At 36.6% G+C, this 16,058-nt stretch overlaps 2 protein-coding genes across 2 annotated transcripts in view; both read right to left on the reverse strand.

Moving 5' to 3' along the window:
- rnf144aa (ring finger protein 144aa) overlaps positions 1-8,741 on the reverse strand; it is a 49,158-nt gene extending 40,417 nt beyond the window's left edge. The window contains exon 1 of the mRNA XM_048192234.1: positions 8,614-8,741. The gene's annotated coding sequence lies outside the window, so the exon portion shown is untranslated. The remainder of the gene's footprint in view (positions 1-8,613) is intronic.
- A 2,523-nt stretch (positions 8,742-11,264) lies between these two features.
- On the reverse strand, positions 11,265-16,033 carry rsad2 (radical S-adenosyl methionine domain containing 2). The gene is made up of 6 exons (XM_048192236.1): positions 15,600-16,033; positions 15,085-15,246; positions 13,896-14,125; positions 13,659-13,808; positions 13,342-13,374; positions 11,265-12,118 (listed from the first exon to the last, which is right to left on the reverse strand). Exons 1-6 carry the CDS (start codon positions 15,958-15,960, stop codon positions 11,954-11,956), a joined length of 1,101 nt encoding a protein of 366 aa, XP_048048193.1. The 5' UTR covers positions 15,961-16,033; the 3' UTR covers positions 11,265-11,953.
- Positions 16,034-16,058: the final 25 nt, after the last annotated feature.

Below are 16,058 nucleotides of genomic sequence, written 5' to 3' on the forward strand. Positions count from 1 at the left end.
GTGCTCCCGGCCTCCTTTCAAGAAGAGGGCGGAGCTTCAAGAGCTCATGCTCCGCCATTCCAGCAACAACAAAACAGGACAATCTCACGCACTGAAAATGTCAGAAACTGACACAGTGTTTAGCCTTATATGTTTCAGAATCAATCTTCATGAAAATCCTGTGCTGAAAAGCCCCACGTTTGTGAAGCAGTCCAGAGAAAAATGATTGGCGGAAACATATTAGACTTTACCGATTTTCTTTGGGACATTTTCTTTGAAAATGAAATTTAACCACAAAGTCCTCAGTGACTCAGATGGCAGGAGTCTATGGAGACTCTTATATACAGTGGTACACTTGTAATGCCTCTTTAGCGCAGACATTGTACAACTCCAGCTGCTACAGTGAGGATACAGAAATGGCGACTCTGTGCTTCTCACTCAGGGCTGCGTCTATGCCAATAGGGAAGATCGTCATCGGCTGTGGGCGGGGCTTCTCCCTACGATGACGTCATCGTATGGGGGTATCGTAATCAGCTTATTTGAAGAGAATGCTTTTGATTTATGGGAATTATAAAAAAAAAAAAAAAAGTGAGTGAGTAGATTTTTTCCATTATAGACTAGTTGTTCTCAAACACTGCGGACACACATCAGTGTTCAAACACCTTATAAAAGTCAATTTTGCATAATAGATCCCTTTAAAATAACAAATAATTCAAGTTTATGGGAAATATAATTACAATGTGAGATAAAAAGTTAAAATTGTGAGATATAGTCTTATAAAGATAAGAAATAAGATAAGATATAAGATAATAACAAGATATAATAAGATATAAAGTTGAAATTTTAAACTATACAGCTGCAATTCTGAGAAATAAAGTCACAATTACGACAAAAAGCTGCAATTATGAAAAATAAGTTACATTTGTAATGATCTCATTTTATATCAGATTTTTAATTCTGAAAGAAGTAATTAAAAATGCAGAAATTAAAAGGTTCAAAAACACTGCATAATGTATAATAATATCGTTTTCTTGACATTGAACTGTTGCTGAATTATTGCTGCATTAGCCATCAAGATGGCACCAGACTTTAGATGATGTTGTACAGTGCTGTACAAAGTGCAACAATGAGGCAAAGCTTTGTTCGGTTTTACAGCCTTCACTGCCTGATGAGTTCACACGTTGCCATCAAGCTATTAACATGCAAATGTCTCATTCTATCACCAGCCACATGTGGCAAAGCTTGATGCTATGGGCTGGTGTGAGCGCCAGGTTTTGAGTGGGTACCGACTGTGAGAACTGAATGAATAAACATTTTTTACCCGTCAACCAGGTAGGCTGCAGTTTAAAATCACATCAGACAGACAGTAAGCTCGATCACCAAAACATCTCGATGATCTAATTTCTGTTTAAATGATACATTTTCTCACTGGAGTAATTAAAACCCAAGCCAAAAAAGAATCATAGTCTGTATTACGTTAGTGTTTCCAAACATTGAGAAACACCCATATTTGGTCGTATAATATAGGCCTATGCGTTTTGAATTACAGTTCACACAAGTAAAAACTGCAGCTCAGAGGTGGAGTCAGATGTTGATTCAGATTCAATTACCACACTGACAGATTCAGTTAGTTCATTCAGTGGCAGATTCATCAGAATTAAACCAATAACTTTGACTTGCGTGAGTCTTTCATTTATTCCGTGTCATGACTCCCAATGTGTTCTTGGCACACTCACTTTGGAAAATTATTTTTGCACATATGCAACTTTTATACACTAGGCTAGGCTACTGGGACTTATCCTGCGAAATATCTGACTCAATCAGATCTGAACCCAGCTGAGGTCACCTTCTGCCATGAGCCAGCCAGCCATTCCCCTGCCTGCATTACAGGGCTTTGCGATAACTGCTTTTTCATCCACAGCTGTTGGGCAGCAACAATGTACCTATTGATATCACAGATAGGAATGATGACTGACTAATACAGAAAACATGGTTTGTTATTAAGAGACTGCATTTAGGTAAAACTCAAATTTCAGACAGACAGAATTTTAACGCTTGCTTCTGGTAAAAACAACGTCCTGAGTGATAAAGGCATCTGAGATTTGATGCAGGAGGTATGCAGTGGTAACGTGGAATCTTGAAGTAAATAATATATGATTGGAAAAGTGCATTATTCATTAGTTGGTATGGCAATAACAAAATCCTGAGTTAAAACGTCTGTTGTTGTCATACCCTCTCTCATAATTAAATTGCAAAATGGTTGCACATATGTCAAACTTCTGGCCGTAACTTAACAGCTTTAAGTGCTCTGTAATGCATTTAGTGCATTAAATGTATGTGACAGGGGGCTGAAAAGGTCAACCAAGGCCATATAATGGTTAAGATACATACAGTATGCTTGTCTGTGAAGCTCATCTATAGATTGGAACACATTTGCAAAGCTAGTCAATGGATTTCCTGTAAAAATTCCCAAGTCAGGTGCTTTAAATGGGACAACCAGGAAGAGTTATTAAATATTCAATATGGCCAGGTCAAGCTATTCAGCGTTCTTTGTTATTAAAGTGTTACATCTTATTGTATTAGGAACAAATGATACCAGCACATAAATCAGAGTACACTATTGGTCGGTATGATATTATGACCACAATATAAACTAAGTATTATATCGAAAATTATTGTTTATATCATTGTATGTAAAAATATCCATATAGCACAGTACTACATTTATTAACACTTTAGAAAGAACATGCAGAGATAAAGAAAGATGAGAAAATAAAGAACGGGATGTAAGAGCTATTAAGAACAATAAGTCATGGAAAACAAACTCAATGAGGTGTTTACACTCAGACAGCATACGATCCTGAATTCAGTTCTCTTTCACAGATAATTGCACTTGAATGGTCAAATACACAAACAATTAAAATGCCCATTGTCTTGAGTATTCACATAAACACAGTTGGTGACGTCTTTTATGCCAGGTGCACACTGCATGATTTTAGCCCCGATTTCACATGCTGAAAGTCTGAGGCAAATCAGTGCTCGTTCAAGTGATTGACCGTCGCGTAGGGTGTATCATCAAACACGTGATCTGAGAGAAATGCTGATGCCTGTGAAATATTTAGCATGCTAAATATCTGGACCTGTCTGCGACAGAGAGAAAAAAAAAAGTTCAGGGGAAGGAGACATTGACCTGCCACAGAACATCAGCAAGCATGGCTGCTGCAAGCAATCAATGTTTGTGAAGTCACAAACTACCTTGTAACCAATCAGGTTATCCCCGTATATTTTTCTGTTGATATGAAAAATCAGGTAGATTTAGCAATATAGCGAATGTATGATGATTATTATGATGTTATGATGAACGACATGCCTTTCTCCACTGTCGTTCTGAATTGTTCAAAGCGTTTCTAAGGACACTGATTGTTAGAAGGCAGCTGTTTGACTCTGAGATGGTGAACGGGAACATGAGGTGCGGGGTGCGTCCCAATTCGCGTACTTATGCACTATTCTAATGACGTTTTTAAGTATAAATAGTGCGAGTAGTGCGTTCACACTGAAAGTTCCAAAAAGAAAAAGTACACTTTAAATACCCGGATGATGCACTAAATTAACGGAAAAAAACGAAGTATGGAATGTTGGACACTTCGTGCACTCAACTGTCGCAGCTTTAATTACATAGTGGAGGGGAAGGCAGGATCGGACTCCGTTGTTAAATGACAAAATAACCGTATACAATTCACGCACTACATGGATGAGTGCATAGTGCACAAGTACATAGTGTATAAGTGCATAGTGTATAGTGCGTCATTTGGGACGCAACTTTGGTTTGTGTAACATTAGCAACACATTATTAGCTGTTTGATAACGTAGTCAAGCAAAAAGCTAATCATATTAATTACTGGATGTGTCGGACATTGTAAAAAGCGATACCATTGTGCAGCGTTTACTTCAGTAAGTTGACCGAGTGGATCTCTGAGCTGGTGTGAGTGGGTGGAGGCGTGGCTAATTAGCATATTCATAGATCCCCGTATACTAAATGAAGCAAGGGTGTAGAGTTACAATCAAGCTATTTTAAGGCATGAAGATTTTTTTTTACAGGACAAATTGTTTAAATATGTCATTTTGATGATCAAAGATGAGTTTTAAAGGGATAAAATTATTGACTACAGGGGGACTTTAACCATTATTGTGCAGCTCTAAAGTAATCAGCATCCAATTAGCGCTGTTTACCACCATGCATACACAATCTCTCTCCTTTTGTCTCATTGAAAAGGATAAGAATCTAAAATCACACTTTATACTAGATTAACTAGCTAATATTTCATAAGCAAAACCCTAAGGGCCAGATTTACTAACAGGTTGTACCAGTCCCTCTTTTGGTTTTTAAATCTAATGTCAGGATTTACTAAAGAAACGCAGCAAAAGATAAACGACGAAGTCGTGGACACGGTTATTTTTGCAACTTACCTTAGTTTACCTGAGTTTCTCTTTCAGACACCAAATTTATGTAAGGAGAGGGTGTTTTCACACTTGTGTCCATGTTTGAAAGGACCAAGTGTGAAAACACCCTAAATCATGCAAAGTGATTTACTAAGGTTTGCGCTGAACAGTTTACTGGTATTTGCACCATTATTCAATGCCCCAAAGAAAAGCATGTTTTAACCCATTTTGCACTTAGCATGTCTGCATAGGCTGCTAATTTACACTGCTCTTGGTAGATTGCACTTGTCATTATGGAAAAGATCTGGCTGCGCCTATTTTCAATTCACACACTGTCAGTAGACCAACCTCAGAACTTTCCACTCCCATCTGTGCTTTTATGGGATTGCGGCCTCACTCCAATTTGCCCTTTTTAGCAAATCTGGCTTAACGTTTGCGTGTTTATTATCATATTCTTGCGATGACTGTTGTTCTTGCCACTGTTGCTGCTGGGTCACCACAACCTTTGGCTGAACTGAAGCATCTGTGAGCTGCTTTGAACAGCGGAAATAAAGCCAATCGGAGAAAAGTCAGAATCTCAACTTTCTACAGAACGAATACTACAGAATGTCTATTTATGGTGTGGAAAGATAAGTGGCCTTATTTGGGAGTGTCTTTCTGACTGTTCAGAGCAACACACTTATCTAATCTCTGTTCTACTGTTTATCGGGTGAAAATTTAAATTGTGTATTTAAATTATAAGTGCATATGATTGTTCTTCAGTCAAGGCTAAAAAGCAGAAGGGGGCTTGATGTTAGATGGAGGACAAAGAGTTTGATGTTAATATACTCTCAAGCACAAAGTCAAATCCAACCCTAGATAACACTAATCAGATAAAGACTCTCCCATAATGAAAACAGACCGCCGTTATCCCATTTATAAGCCCTTCTTTAAGATGTATGATCCTACTACATATGTTTAAAGATGATTATAATAACAACAAACATTCTTGGCCAAAACATTCAACCGATGAGGCAAAGGGCCTTATGACTTCCATGATGTGGAAAACACAGATGTGGAATTGCCATCCACACAGGACACATTTCTCAAAACTCTATATTTGTCAAAGATAAATACATAGTAACCCATCTAAATGATAACTTTGAACCAGTATAGTAATGAATGCAGGGTGCTGAGTAAATACCAGAGGGAATGCACTACCAAATGTAAACACTGGCAGTTTGCAACACGTGGTGTTGTCAAACCTTTGCAGCTGCTAGTTACTTGAGAGGACCAATGGGAGTAAAGAGTGTTTTCCAGGATACTGACTGGAACTATTTTGATAAGCCCTCTTTCCTAACAACACAATCTACCTTGACCACACAAAAAAGAAAAATAAGTATGGTGTATTATGCCACCAACTGAATTCTCTCAGTAAAAGATTCTCATGTTCCTGATACTGATATTTGCAGTTTATTTATCTGCAATTTCATTTAGTTCATTTAGCAGTCTATACTGTAGGCCAACACAGAAGGTTTTGGATTTGGACTACATGTGTTTCCATTAAAAGTTGCGAATTTAACTTGTGCGCAAAATTGCGAATAAAGCAGCAGTTCCATCTCGTGTTCAAGAGAACAAAATCGCCACTTCCTGGGAAATTGGTGCAAAATATCTGTAATAAAAATGGAAGTTGCTGCCATCAGGGAAGCCATTGTGGGTCTTTTTTCCTACATCATCATAAATTACTTGCCTCTCATAGCATGCAGACAAAAAAACAATAAATTCTGTCATGTTATCTTGCGTTTGGATGCCTGGTGTTTGGGAACGCAATCATGTGAGACAGTTCTGGGAGGTCATTAAATCACATCATTTTGATGACAGACTTTGACTCGGGCATTTCAGAATAACTAAAACAACATTTGCAGATGCTGTGCAATAAAACTGGTCCCTAATCCTATCACATCCACTGTTGAGGCAAAGTCACATGAGGTTTTTGTTGTGCTTCAAGGTATTTATTTTAGTTTTTGTGCATGTCTTCTTATCGGATTAAAAAAAAAATAACTGCCTCAATTGAGCTCATACTTTTTTTTGCAGATTTTTAGAATTTATGCATATCTTGGCACATAAAAAGTAGCCTAAACAACAAAGAAAACTATACAATACAAAACAATATTTAGTTTTCATTAAAGCAAAGTCTGAAAGTTGAGTGATTAACTTTACACTTGTTGTCAATAAGCTCTGAATATCACACCTTTAAAATAAATTAAATACTTGTACTGTAATTTTACAATAATGTGCAAAATCATTCATTTTGTCACATCAGCCAGCTGGAGCGCCCATAATCTCCACCAGAGGGCACTCCTCCCGACTCCTGGGCTATCTCATCATGAACTTCAATTCCCATAACCCATTGCCTGGACTCACTATGTCTATATAAGCCCTGTGTTTTCACTCTTTCTTTGCGAAGTCTTGTAAGTGTCACACTGCATTTCTGAGCGCTTGCTCTCCGGTTTCTCATGTCATGGTTTTGTCTGTGTTTTTCTTCCCTGTTCTTCTTTTGGATTATCTGTCCTGTGCTTTGACCTATTGCCTGTTTTATGGATTATGAATCTGGATTGCCCCAATAAAAGCTGCGTCTGGATCCTCAACCAGTGTTTCAGAGTAGTACGTGACACATTTCTACAGACTTGCTGTATTTAGATTGTAAGTATATTATATTATCTATATCAAAGAACAGCATTACCACAATATTTCACATTGACACACCCTTACAACGTCAATTGCTTTTTTAAAAAATGCTTTTTCCCCACTTTCAAATATGACTTCACAAGTCAATTATGAACTCGGAACTTGTAATTACAAAATTTCCAACTCCACTTGAAAGGCGCATAAAACAGCAGCTTCAAAATGTAATTTATGTTGTAGGACAAAAAGTAAATGTTAACCACAGGCCATATTTTACTGAAACTTCAATTAAAAACTTGTTATTCTCAGAATCCAATGGAAATTGCTTCCAGGTTGTAGAAATGCGAACCGAACATTTAGTCACAAGTTAAGTTAGAATGACACTATGAACTTTCAGGAAACATAAAATGTCTAGACCAACATTTGAGCAAAAGAATTTCCAAATAATCAAATCATCATTCTAAATTATATTGATTTCACTGGAACTATTAAGATAATACTTAATCTAACTAAACTCTTTTTTAACAAATTAAATAGGAGGATTCAAACCGAAATAACTCTGATATTTGATATTGGGAAAATAGCATTAATTCTTCATATAACCTCAAAATAATGCCATTTTTTGTTGACAAAAACTGAGTATGATTAATCATTGGTTTGTTTTAAAAAATAACCCCATGGTTGTCTCCTGCCTTATTGCAATATTACAACCAACTTTCAAACCACAACTTACACAGCAGATGCGCTAAAAAGATCATGGTACCTTGGATCACACATGCAGTTTTGACAACCCAGAGAGGACCACATTACTCCTTTATACTACACAATCCCCAAAAAAGCATTGAAAATCCCTATAACTCAAAGCTACTTACTGTCTTTTCATGCAGCGTTCATCCAGGGTTTATGTCAAAACTTAACAATCTACTGTTGAACTATGCAACACAATCCTGATCCTCTAGACCCCTGCAGAGCACCAGAACCTGAACTGGAGCACATCAACTCCTTAAACACCACAATGGGTCATTTCATATGAATATATGCATCATCTGACTGGACGGGCCAAGGGTCCCATGATCCCAAAACAGAGTGTGCTGCCCTGCCTACCTAGGCAGCTTTCCTAAGGCATTACAGCAGCATTTTTGGACATCACGATGCCCAAAAATACTGTCTAGGTAAGCAGCACACTAGGTTTTGAGAGCCAGAACATCTTAATGTGACAGTAACCTATAGTAAACAGCCATCTTAGACATCACTCGAGTAAACAAATCTATATGAGAGCTGCACATCCAGGAAGAAAGTGGAGTTTCGCCGTTATAACCAAATGTAGATCATAAAGCATTTCCAAAAAAAGGAAACCGAAATTGTATGGTATACTGACTGCTGACATCTGGCTTTAAAAGAATGAACGCTGCACAAATCCTATTGCATTAATGAAAGTCAATGTAGTGTCGAATACTGTGGATAAGCAAACATTTTAGTTTAAGACAGACGCATTCCTTGTAGCCATCTGTAATTGCACGAGCGTTTTACCTTATGTCTTCATGTAGTTTTGCAGGCAGATATAAGAATCAGCTGATACGTCCGACGCGTTGTGAAGACGCCATTAGTCTGAGTATTTCCTAGTGCTGTTCTGTACAGAAAGCGAGTCTGTGCGTCTCTATATATGTATGTGTCTCTGAAGCCAAGGCGCAGCACTAGCGCCCTCTGTTGGGTGCAATACACAAACTATTATTTCAAATTTCAAATGATCAAGAGCAGTTTTGGGAAGCTGTAACATTACATGAGGTGTCAGCTCAAAGTTTATTCTGATTTCATTAACCATGTTTGTAAATTTGTATACTTTTCTATACTTCTCCAGGGCCCCAAAAATCCTCAGACCCCAGAGGGTTAATAAAATCAGTGATTTTGCTTTATTTTGAAATATTTTAAAGTAAGACAGACCAGGTACTGCAACAAAATATATCAGATCCATTGCCAATACTCATCAAGGACCTGTTTTTTGTGTGTGTGTGTGAGATCATTTTAATTAGTCGGTATTGCGAAAGACGAACAGGGTGAAATATTACACATTAATTCATTTTAGCAACTTCAGTTCAAACCAAAGTAGAAATATATATATGTATAATATATGATGGGGACATGAAAATGTACAGCGAGAGCTTGAAGAACCTTATAAAGACATTCAACCCTGTTGAAAAAAACTGCATATGCTGGTTAGGTATGTTTTTAAGCATGGTTTGAGCTGGTTTATGCTGGTCCTTAGCTGGTCATGAGCTGGTTTAACGGGTCATTAATTACTCATCCTCATGTCGTTCCTTCGTTCATCTTCGGAACACAAATTAAGATATTTTTGATAAAATCCGATGGCTCAGTGAGGCCTGCATTGACAGCAAGATAATTAACAATTTCAAATGCTCAGAAAGCTACTAAAGACATATTTAAAACAGTTTATGTGACTACAGTGGTTCAACCTTAATATTATGAAGCGACGAGAATACTTTTTGTGCGCCAAAAAAACAAAAAAAACTTTATTCTACAATATCCAGTGATGGGTGATTTCAAAACACTGCTTAACGAAACTTTTGTGTCAAATCAGTGGTTCGTAGCATGTATCGAACTGCAAAAGTCACTGATTACATTAAACGCTGCTTTGTTACATCATAAGTGTTTCGAAATTTCAATGGTTCACCACTGGGGGGCGTGACTTTGGCAGTTTAATACATGCTCTGAACCACTGATTCGAAACAAAAGATTCGTAAAGCTTCAAAGCTTCATGAAGCAGTGTTTTGAAATTGCCCATCACTAGATATTATTGAAGAAAGTCGTTATTTGTTATTTTGGCACTCAAAAAGTATTCTTGTCACTTCATAACATTAAGGTTGAACCACTGTAGTCACATGAACTGTTTTAAATATGTTTTTAGTAGCTTTCTGGGCATCTGAAAGTGTTAATTGTCTTGCTGTCAATGGAGGCCTCACTGAGCCGTCGGATTTTATCAAAAATATCTTAATTTGTGCTCTGAAGATTAACGAAGGTCTTACGGGTGTGAAACGACATGAGGGTGAGTAATAAATGACAGAATTTTCATTTTTGGGTGAACTAACCCTTTAAGCTGGTCAAGTGCTGGTCCTAAGCTGGAGCTAGTTGCTTATAAGGTCCTATAGGACCAGCTTAAACCAGCTCAAGCCAGCAAAAGAGCAGCATAAACCAGCTCAAACCAGCTTCCATGCTTCAAAACATACCTAACCAGTATATGTTGTTTTTGTCAACAGGGAAGTTATCAAAATCAGTAACATCTTCTTAAAGTCCCCCTGTAGTCAATAATTTTATCCCTTAAACTCATCTTTGATCATCAAAATTATATATTTAAACGTTTTTTTCCTGTGAAAAAAAAAAAAATTCTTTACGCCTTAAAATAGCTTGAATGTAACTCTACAGCCTTGCCTCATTTAGTATGTATCAACGAATATGCAAATTAGCCCCGCCTCCACTCGCTCACGCAGCTCAGAGATAAACTTGCTCAACTTACTGAGGTAAACACTGCACAATGGTATCGCTCTCTACTACATCATTGGACACAACGGTAATTAATATGATTAGCCTTTTGCTTGACTATGTTACAGCTAATAATGTGTTGCTAATGTTACACAAACCATATTCCTGTGTCAGTCAGAGAGCTGTCTTCTAATCAGTATCACAAATGCTTTGAACAAGAACGTCAGTGGAGGAAGGGAAATAGTTCATCATAACATCATACATTTCCATATTGCTAAATAGACACGATTTTTCATCTCAACAGAAAAATATAACCTGCTTTCTCTCGAGACTCCCCTGCTAGTTCAGTTCGCTGTTAATGATATGCTAAACCCCGCCCCCACATTGACGTGATTGGTTACAAGGTAGTTTGTGACGTCACAGACACCAGCGATTTCAAACCACTGCATTTTGAGAAGAAAATACTCAGCAATGGTGTTGACATATGAATTTGCACATGGTTTGTTTTAAAATTATTAATATTATAATATTAAAACACCACATAGACATATAAACAACATTAACAACCTTATTTTCACCACAAGGTGCTTTTTATATTAGGAAGGCCTAAATTTCATTTTAAAAGATGACTCTTTGAGTAGTTTGAACAATTATAGGTTTGAGAACAAATGTAACAAGTAACAAGATGTTGTCAAAAATGTTTATTTACAAAATAAAATAAAATAAAAAATAGATTTTCTGTATATTTTCTTTTCAGGGTGCCTCAGTGAACTTCACTATATATTACAAGTACCTCAAAGCTTTTCCAATTTAATGGAGGAATAACAGGAGGAATCGCTGACAGTCTTTTTAGTTCTTGCAAGAATTAGAATTACAAATTAGATTCCAATGTTGTGATCTGAGGCGCCTCAAACTGTGCCTCAAGTAAATTGCCATTTCTACTGTATGACAAATAAAGCATCTAAGGTGCATTAAGTCTTAATTGTTGTAATTCAAAGTGTCTTCATGCTTTCAAAGTGCACATAATTAAACCATGAGATGATAATTCATCAACAATTTTCCTATAGGTTTACATAAAAACAGTTACTAAATAAATTCAAGGTAAAGAAAACCACAGCACAGTAAGAATTAAAAATATACTTTGGGTAATGCAAACACTCAAGCATGCATAACATAAAAATGAGGCACATATCAATAAATCTATAATATAAGTATTTCAGTGCAGAATCTCTTTAAAAAAATGTTGACACAATGTATCCAACCACCTTATATATGGAGCTGTAACTATATTTTACAATTATTTATTGTTAAAAATGTATAAATTAAATCAAATTTCAATGTAAACATAGAGTAAAAACAGCAATGTTGAGAAAGGTCACCACTCCAGTTTCATATCCTCCTTGCTCCACACATATTTCCCCCCTCTCTTGAGGAACATTTTCTCATCAAAACCACTGAACTTGATAGCCTCTTCCACACCGACATCCAGAATGGACTTTGACGGATCTTTCCTCCCCTCTCGGCAATCCAAGAAGCGCATCTGCGGCATCAGATATGGAGGATTAAAAATCTATTTATGATGATTGCTCTTTCTCATGATGTAGCGTAGACAGCATGATTATTAATAGAGATCAGAGATTATCCAGGGGGAGAAGTAATTTGAAGCCTGGAATGAGGCAAATTACTGCAGGCCTTATTATATTCCTATCCATAATCCCTTCGCTACTGATATGATGACATAATGTAATTTCAAGGAATCATTAACACTGTAATAATAGTTTATCTAATATACAAAGATCCTTTAGACTCTAATGACAACATAATCAAATATATATTAAAAAAAAATCTTTGCGCAGTAATGAGAAGAAAATTTATAGGATTAAAATGTTTTACTCATCCCCATGTCATCCAAGATGTTCATGTCCTTCTTTCTTCAGTTGAAAAGAAATTAAGGGTTTGGATGAAAACATTCCAGGATTTTTCTCCATATAGTGGACTTCAACAGTTACCAACGGGTTGAAGGTCCAAATGTCAGTTTCAATGCAGCTTCAAAGAGCTCTACATGATCCCAGATGAGGAATAAGGGTCTTATCTAGCTAAACGATTGGTCATTTTCTAAAAAATTTAAATTTATATAGTTTTTAACCGCAAATGCTTGCCTTGCACTAGCTCTGCAATGCACCACACATTATGTAATCACATTGGAAAGAGTGTGACTTGGCGGAAGTACCAATCCAGTGTCTAACTAAAGTCAAACGCGCTTTACCAAAAAAAGGTAAAACAACAATGTTGGACGATTTTGAAGTTGGTTTTGAAAATGAGAACATTTTTTGCCCTACCATGGTACTTTCGCCAACGTCACGCGTGACCTTTCCAACATGATTACGTAATGCGTGGCGCATCACAGAACTAGTGCAAGATGAGCATTTGTGGTTAAAATGTATATACATTTTATTTTTTTAGAAAATGACCGATCGTTTCACTAGACAAGACTTTTATTCCTCATCTGGGATCATGTAGAGCTCTTTGAAGCTGCACTGAAACTGACATTTGGACCTTCAACCCGTTGGTAACTGTTGAAGTCCACTATATGGAGAAAAATCCTGGAATGTTTTCCCCAAAAACCTTAATTTCTTTTCAACTGAAGAGAGAAAGACATAAACATCTTGGATGACATGGAGGTGAGTAAATTATCAGGAAATTTTCATTCTGAACTAATCCTTTAATAGATGCTGAGGGAGGAGAAAGTATGACACCACTTACATATTCATCAAGAATCAGGTAAGAGTCTCTCATCTGTAAAAAGGGAAATAGTTGAGTAAATTAACAATTTACATCAAGTTAACAGTATGCTTTATATTCAAGTTCTGGCATCCATCTCTGAACAGAGCTATCTTTATTTAAATTCAAAACTCGTAGTGCCTACTTAAACATCTTAAAGGCTTCGGTAATGAATTGAAACCGAAAGTTTATTGCTGTAATACCCATAAATTGAAGCCACTTTATCTACCAAATTGTAAGCTATTTTGAAACACTGATCTGAATTGAGCCAAAGTATGCGCTGTGTGCCTCAAAATTACCTTTTGATTAGACTCTGGAACCAGACACTCGACGCTCTGGTGGCGGTCCAGGAAGTCTTGGAATTGCTGATCACTAATGACAAATTTCTCTGCCTCACGGAGGCAGTTCTCCCCTGCATTTTCACCTTCAATTATCAGACACTGGAAGACCTGTTGTGTACATTGCAATACATATTTTCAGCAGCCTGGTTATGATGACAGAGAAATGGGAGTTTGTAGTAAAAGAAGTAACTGTACCTTCCAGCGCACTGGGTTCAGAGCAGTGATCTGCTCGGTCATATCTTCATCCACATTGTAGGTGTTGATAACCGAGTTGATTTTGAAAGCCACCCTATAGTCTCGGCACCAGTTGTGAATTTTATGTAGACTGTCCAAATGGCTCTTCTTGCCCTGACCTCGACCTATGACTTTATTGGTGTCTTCGTTAAAACTGTCACAAGATACTGCAAGAATGTCCAAGTAGTCACCTATAAAACACAGATGCAATTTAGGAGCTGACTACAGTGATATACTTTATATGTAGGGAAGTATATATCTGGCTAATTTTGTCACCATAATAAATACCTTTGATATTTTAAGTAACATTTAAATATTCAAAATATCCACTTCAGTCACAAATATTCTGCCTATTTAATCACTTTTGGCATTTCATAACCTCTTAACTAAGTATTTTATAAGAAATGTATTATTCTGTTTTTAGTAAATATACCATTCAAATTATTATCTTGTTATTTTCTTATTATTATCAATGGGAAAACAGTGATATATTTTCAGGATTCTTTGATAAATAGAAGGTTCAAAAGAACAACATTTATTTGAAATAGAATCTTTTGTAACATCAAAAATGGTTTAATTGTCACTTTTGATCAATTCAATGCATCCTTACTAAAAAAACAACAACAACTTTTACTCATCTTGTACATCTTAAAACTATATATAATATTAGGTTAGGCATATTTCACAACTATGCTTTCACATTTTTTTTTCATGTGACTGTGTCAGGGATTCTAATGTGTATCAATTAAAAAGAAAGATTACACGTTAGATCAAATTACTTTAAATTCGATCCTATCTCGTTACACACAATGACCTCATGGAGCAGACAAAAAAAAAAGACAAAAAAAAAGCAGTGCATAGTGACAAACAGGTGTTCATGAAAGTGCTGTGGTGGATTTTGTTGCTAGTGCACAAAAAAATCACATTACAAATATATGTATATTAATAAACTACTTAATTTTAATATTCTAAATATCCAAGTGGAGCTTAATAGCCCAACATATGCCTATATATTGTGCAGAGTTGTATGTAATCAACATTGATATCGTTATATATCCTTTATTAATAACTATATAAATGTGCAACGTTCACTCTATAAGCGCTTTAACATGATCTTTGCTGCCCTCTGCTGGTCAGGAATGATTCTCACCGTATTTCTGAAACCAGGATTCTTTGATCAGACTGCCATTACTAACGATACTGACGCTCGGCAGCTGCAGCTCCTGTTTGCAGTACCGCACCAACTCTCCCAGAAAATTGCCTCTCTCGTGAATAAAGGGCTCTCCACCCGAAAAGTTGACTTTTTCCATTCCTAAAACACACAATTGATAATATTAACAGAGTTTAAGAATAAAAAATAAGTCTATAGTCAACATTAAAGTTGAAATAGGAAAAAATAAATGTTATATTTATATTATAATGAAAACAAATTAAATTATAGTAATAATTAGGCTGCATTAAATTATTAATATATGCATGTGATCGTGTGACACGTCATCAGAGAAGAGATGTCATTGCAACAGGGAGGGGAAGATTAAGGGCACATATTTTTAAAACAAACAAACAAAAATATTTGCACAGATAAATAATTGAAAATGAATTCTGCAATATCAAAAAAAAAAAAAAAAAGTTCTGATTTCATGGTGTCTTTAGAAATTAAATTACCTGCGTCTTTCAGAAGTCGTAAGCCTCGCTTTGCCTCTTCAATAGGCAAGACGAATGAGGTCTTCGCAGTGTGGAAGCAAAATCCACATTTATAATTGCACTGCCGGGTAAAATGGTAGTTTACACTGCTTGGAGTGGTCAGCTGCGCGCTGGGTCCCTCCTTCTGCTCTTTGGTGCGAGTCTTCGGACGACTCATCCGTCCAAGAGTTGCTGGTTGCACCAGTACGCCTGATACCCTCATCAAAATCCATCTCAACAGGGCTGAAACGAAGCTTTGGACGTTCTTGAAACACAACTGCATTAACATTCTTGCAAGACCAACTTGGTTTGATGCCACCATGGTGAATGTGTGTATAGACATTGTTACTCTGAGAGCTGACACCCTTTTTATAGGACGCAGTCACAAGCTGTTCGGATAAGTTTCTGTTCTTGCTTGGGGGACTGAAAAACGAAAGATAA

Source organism: Megalobrama amblycephala, linkage group LG5, assembly GCF_018812025.1.
Source record: "Megalobrama amblycephala isolate DHTTF-2021 linkage group LG5, ASM1881202v1, whole genome shotgun sequence".
NCBI lineage: Eukaryota > Metazoa > Chordata > Actinopteri > Cypriniformes > Xenocyprididae > Megalobrama > Megalobrama amblycephala.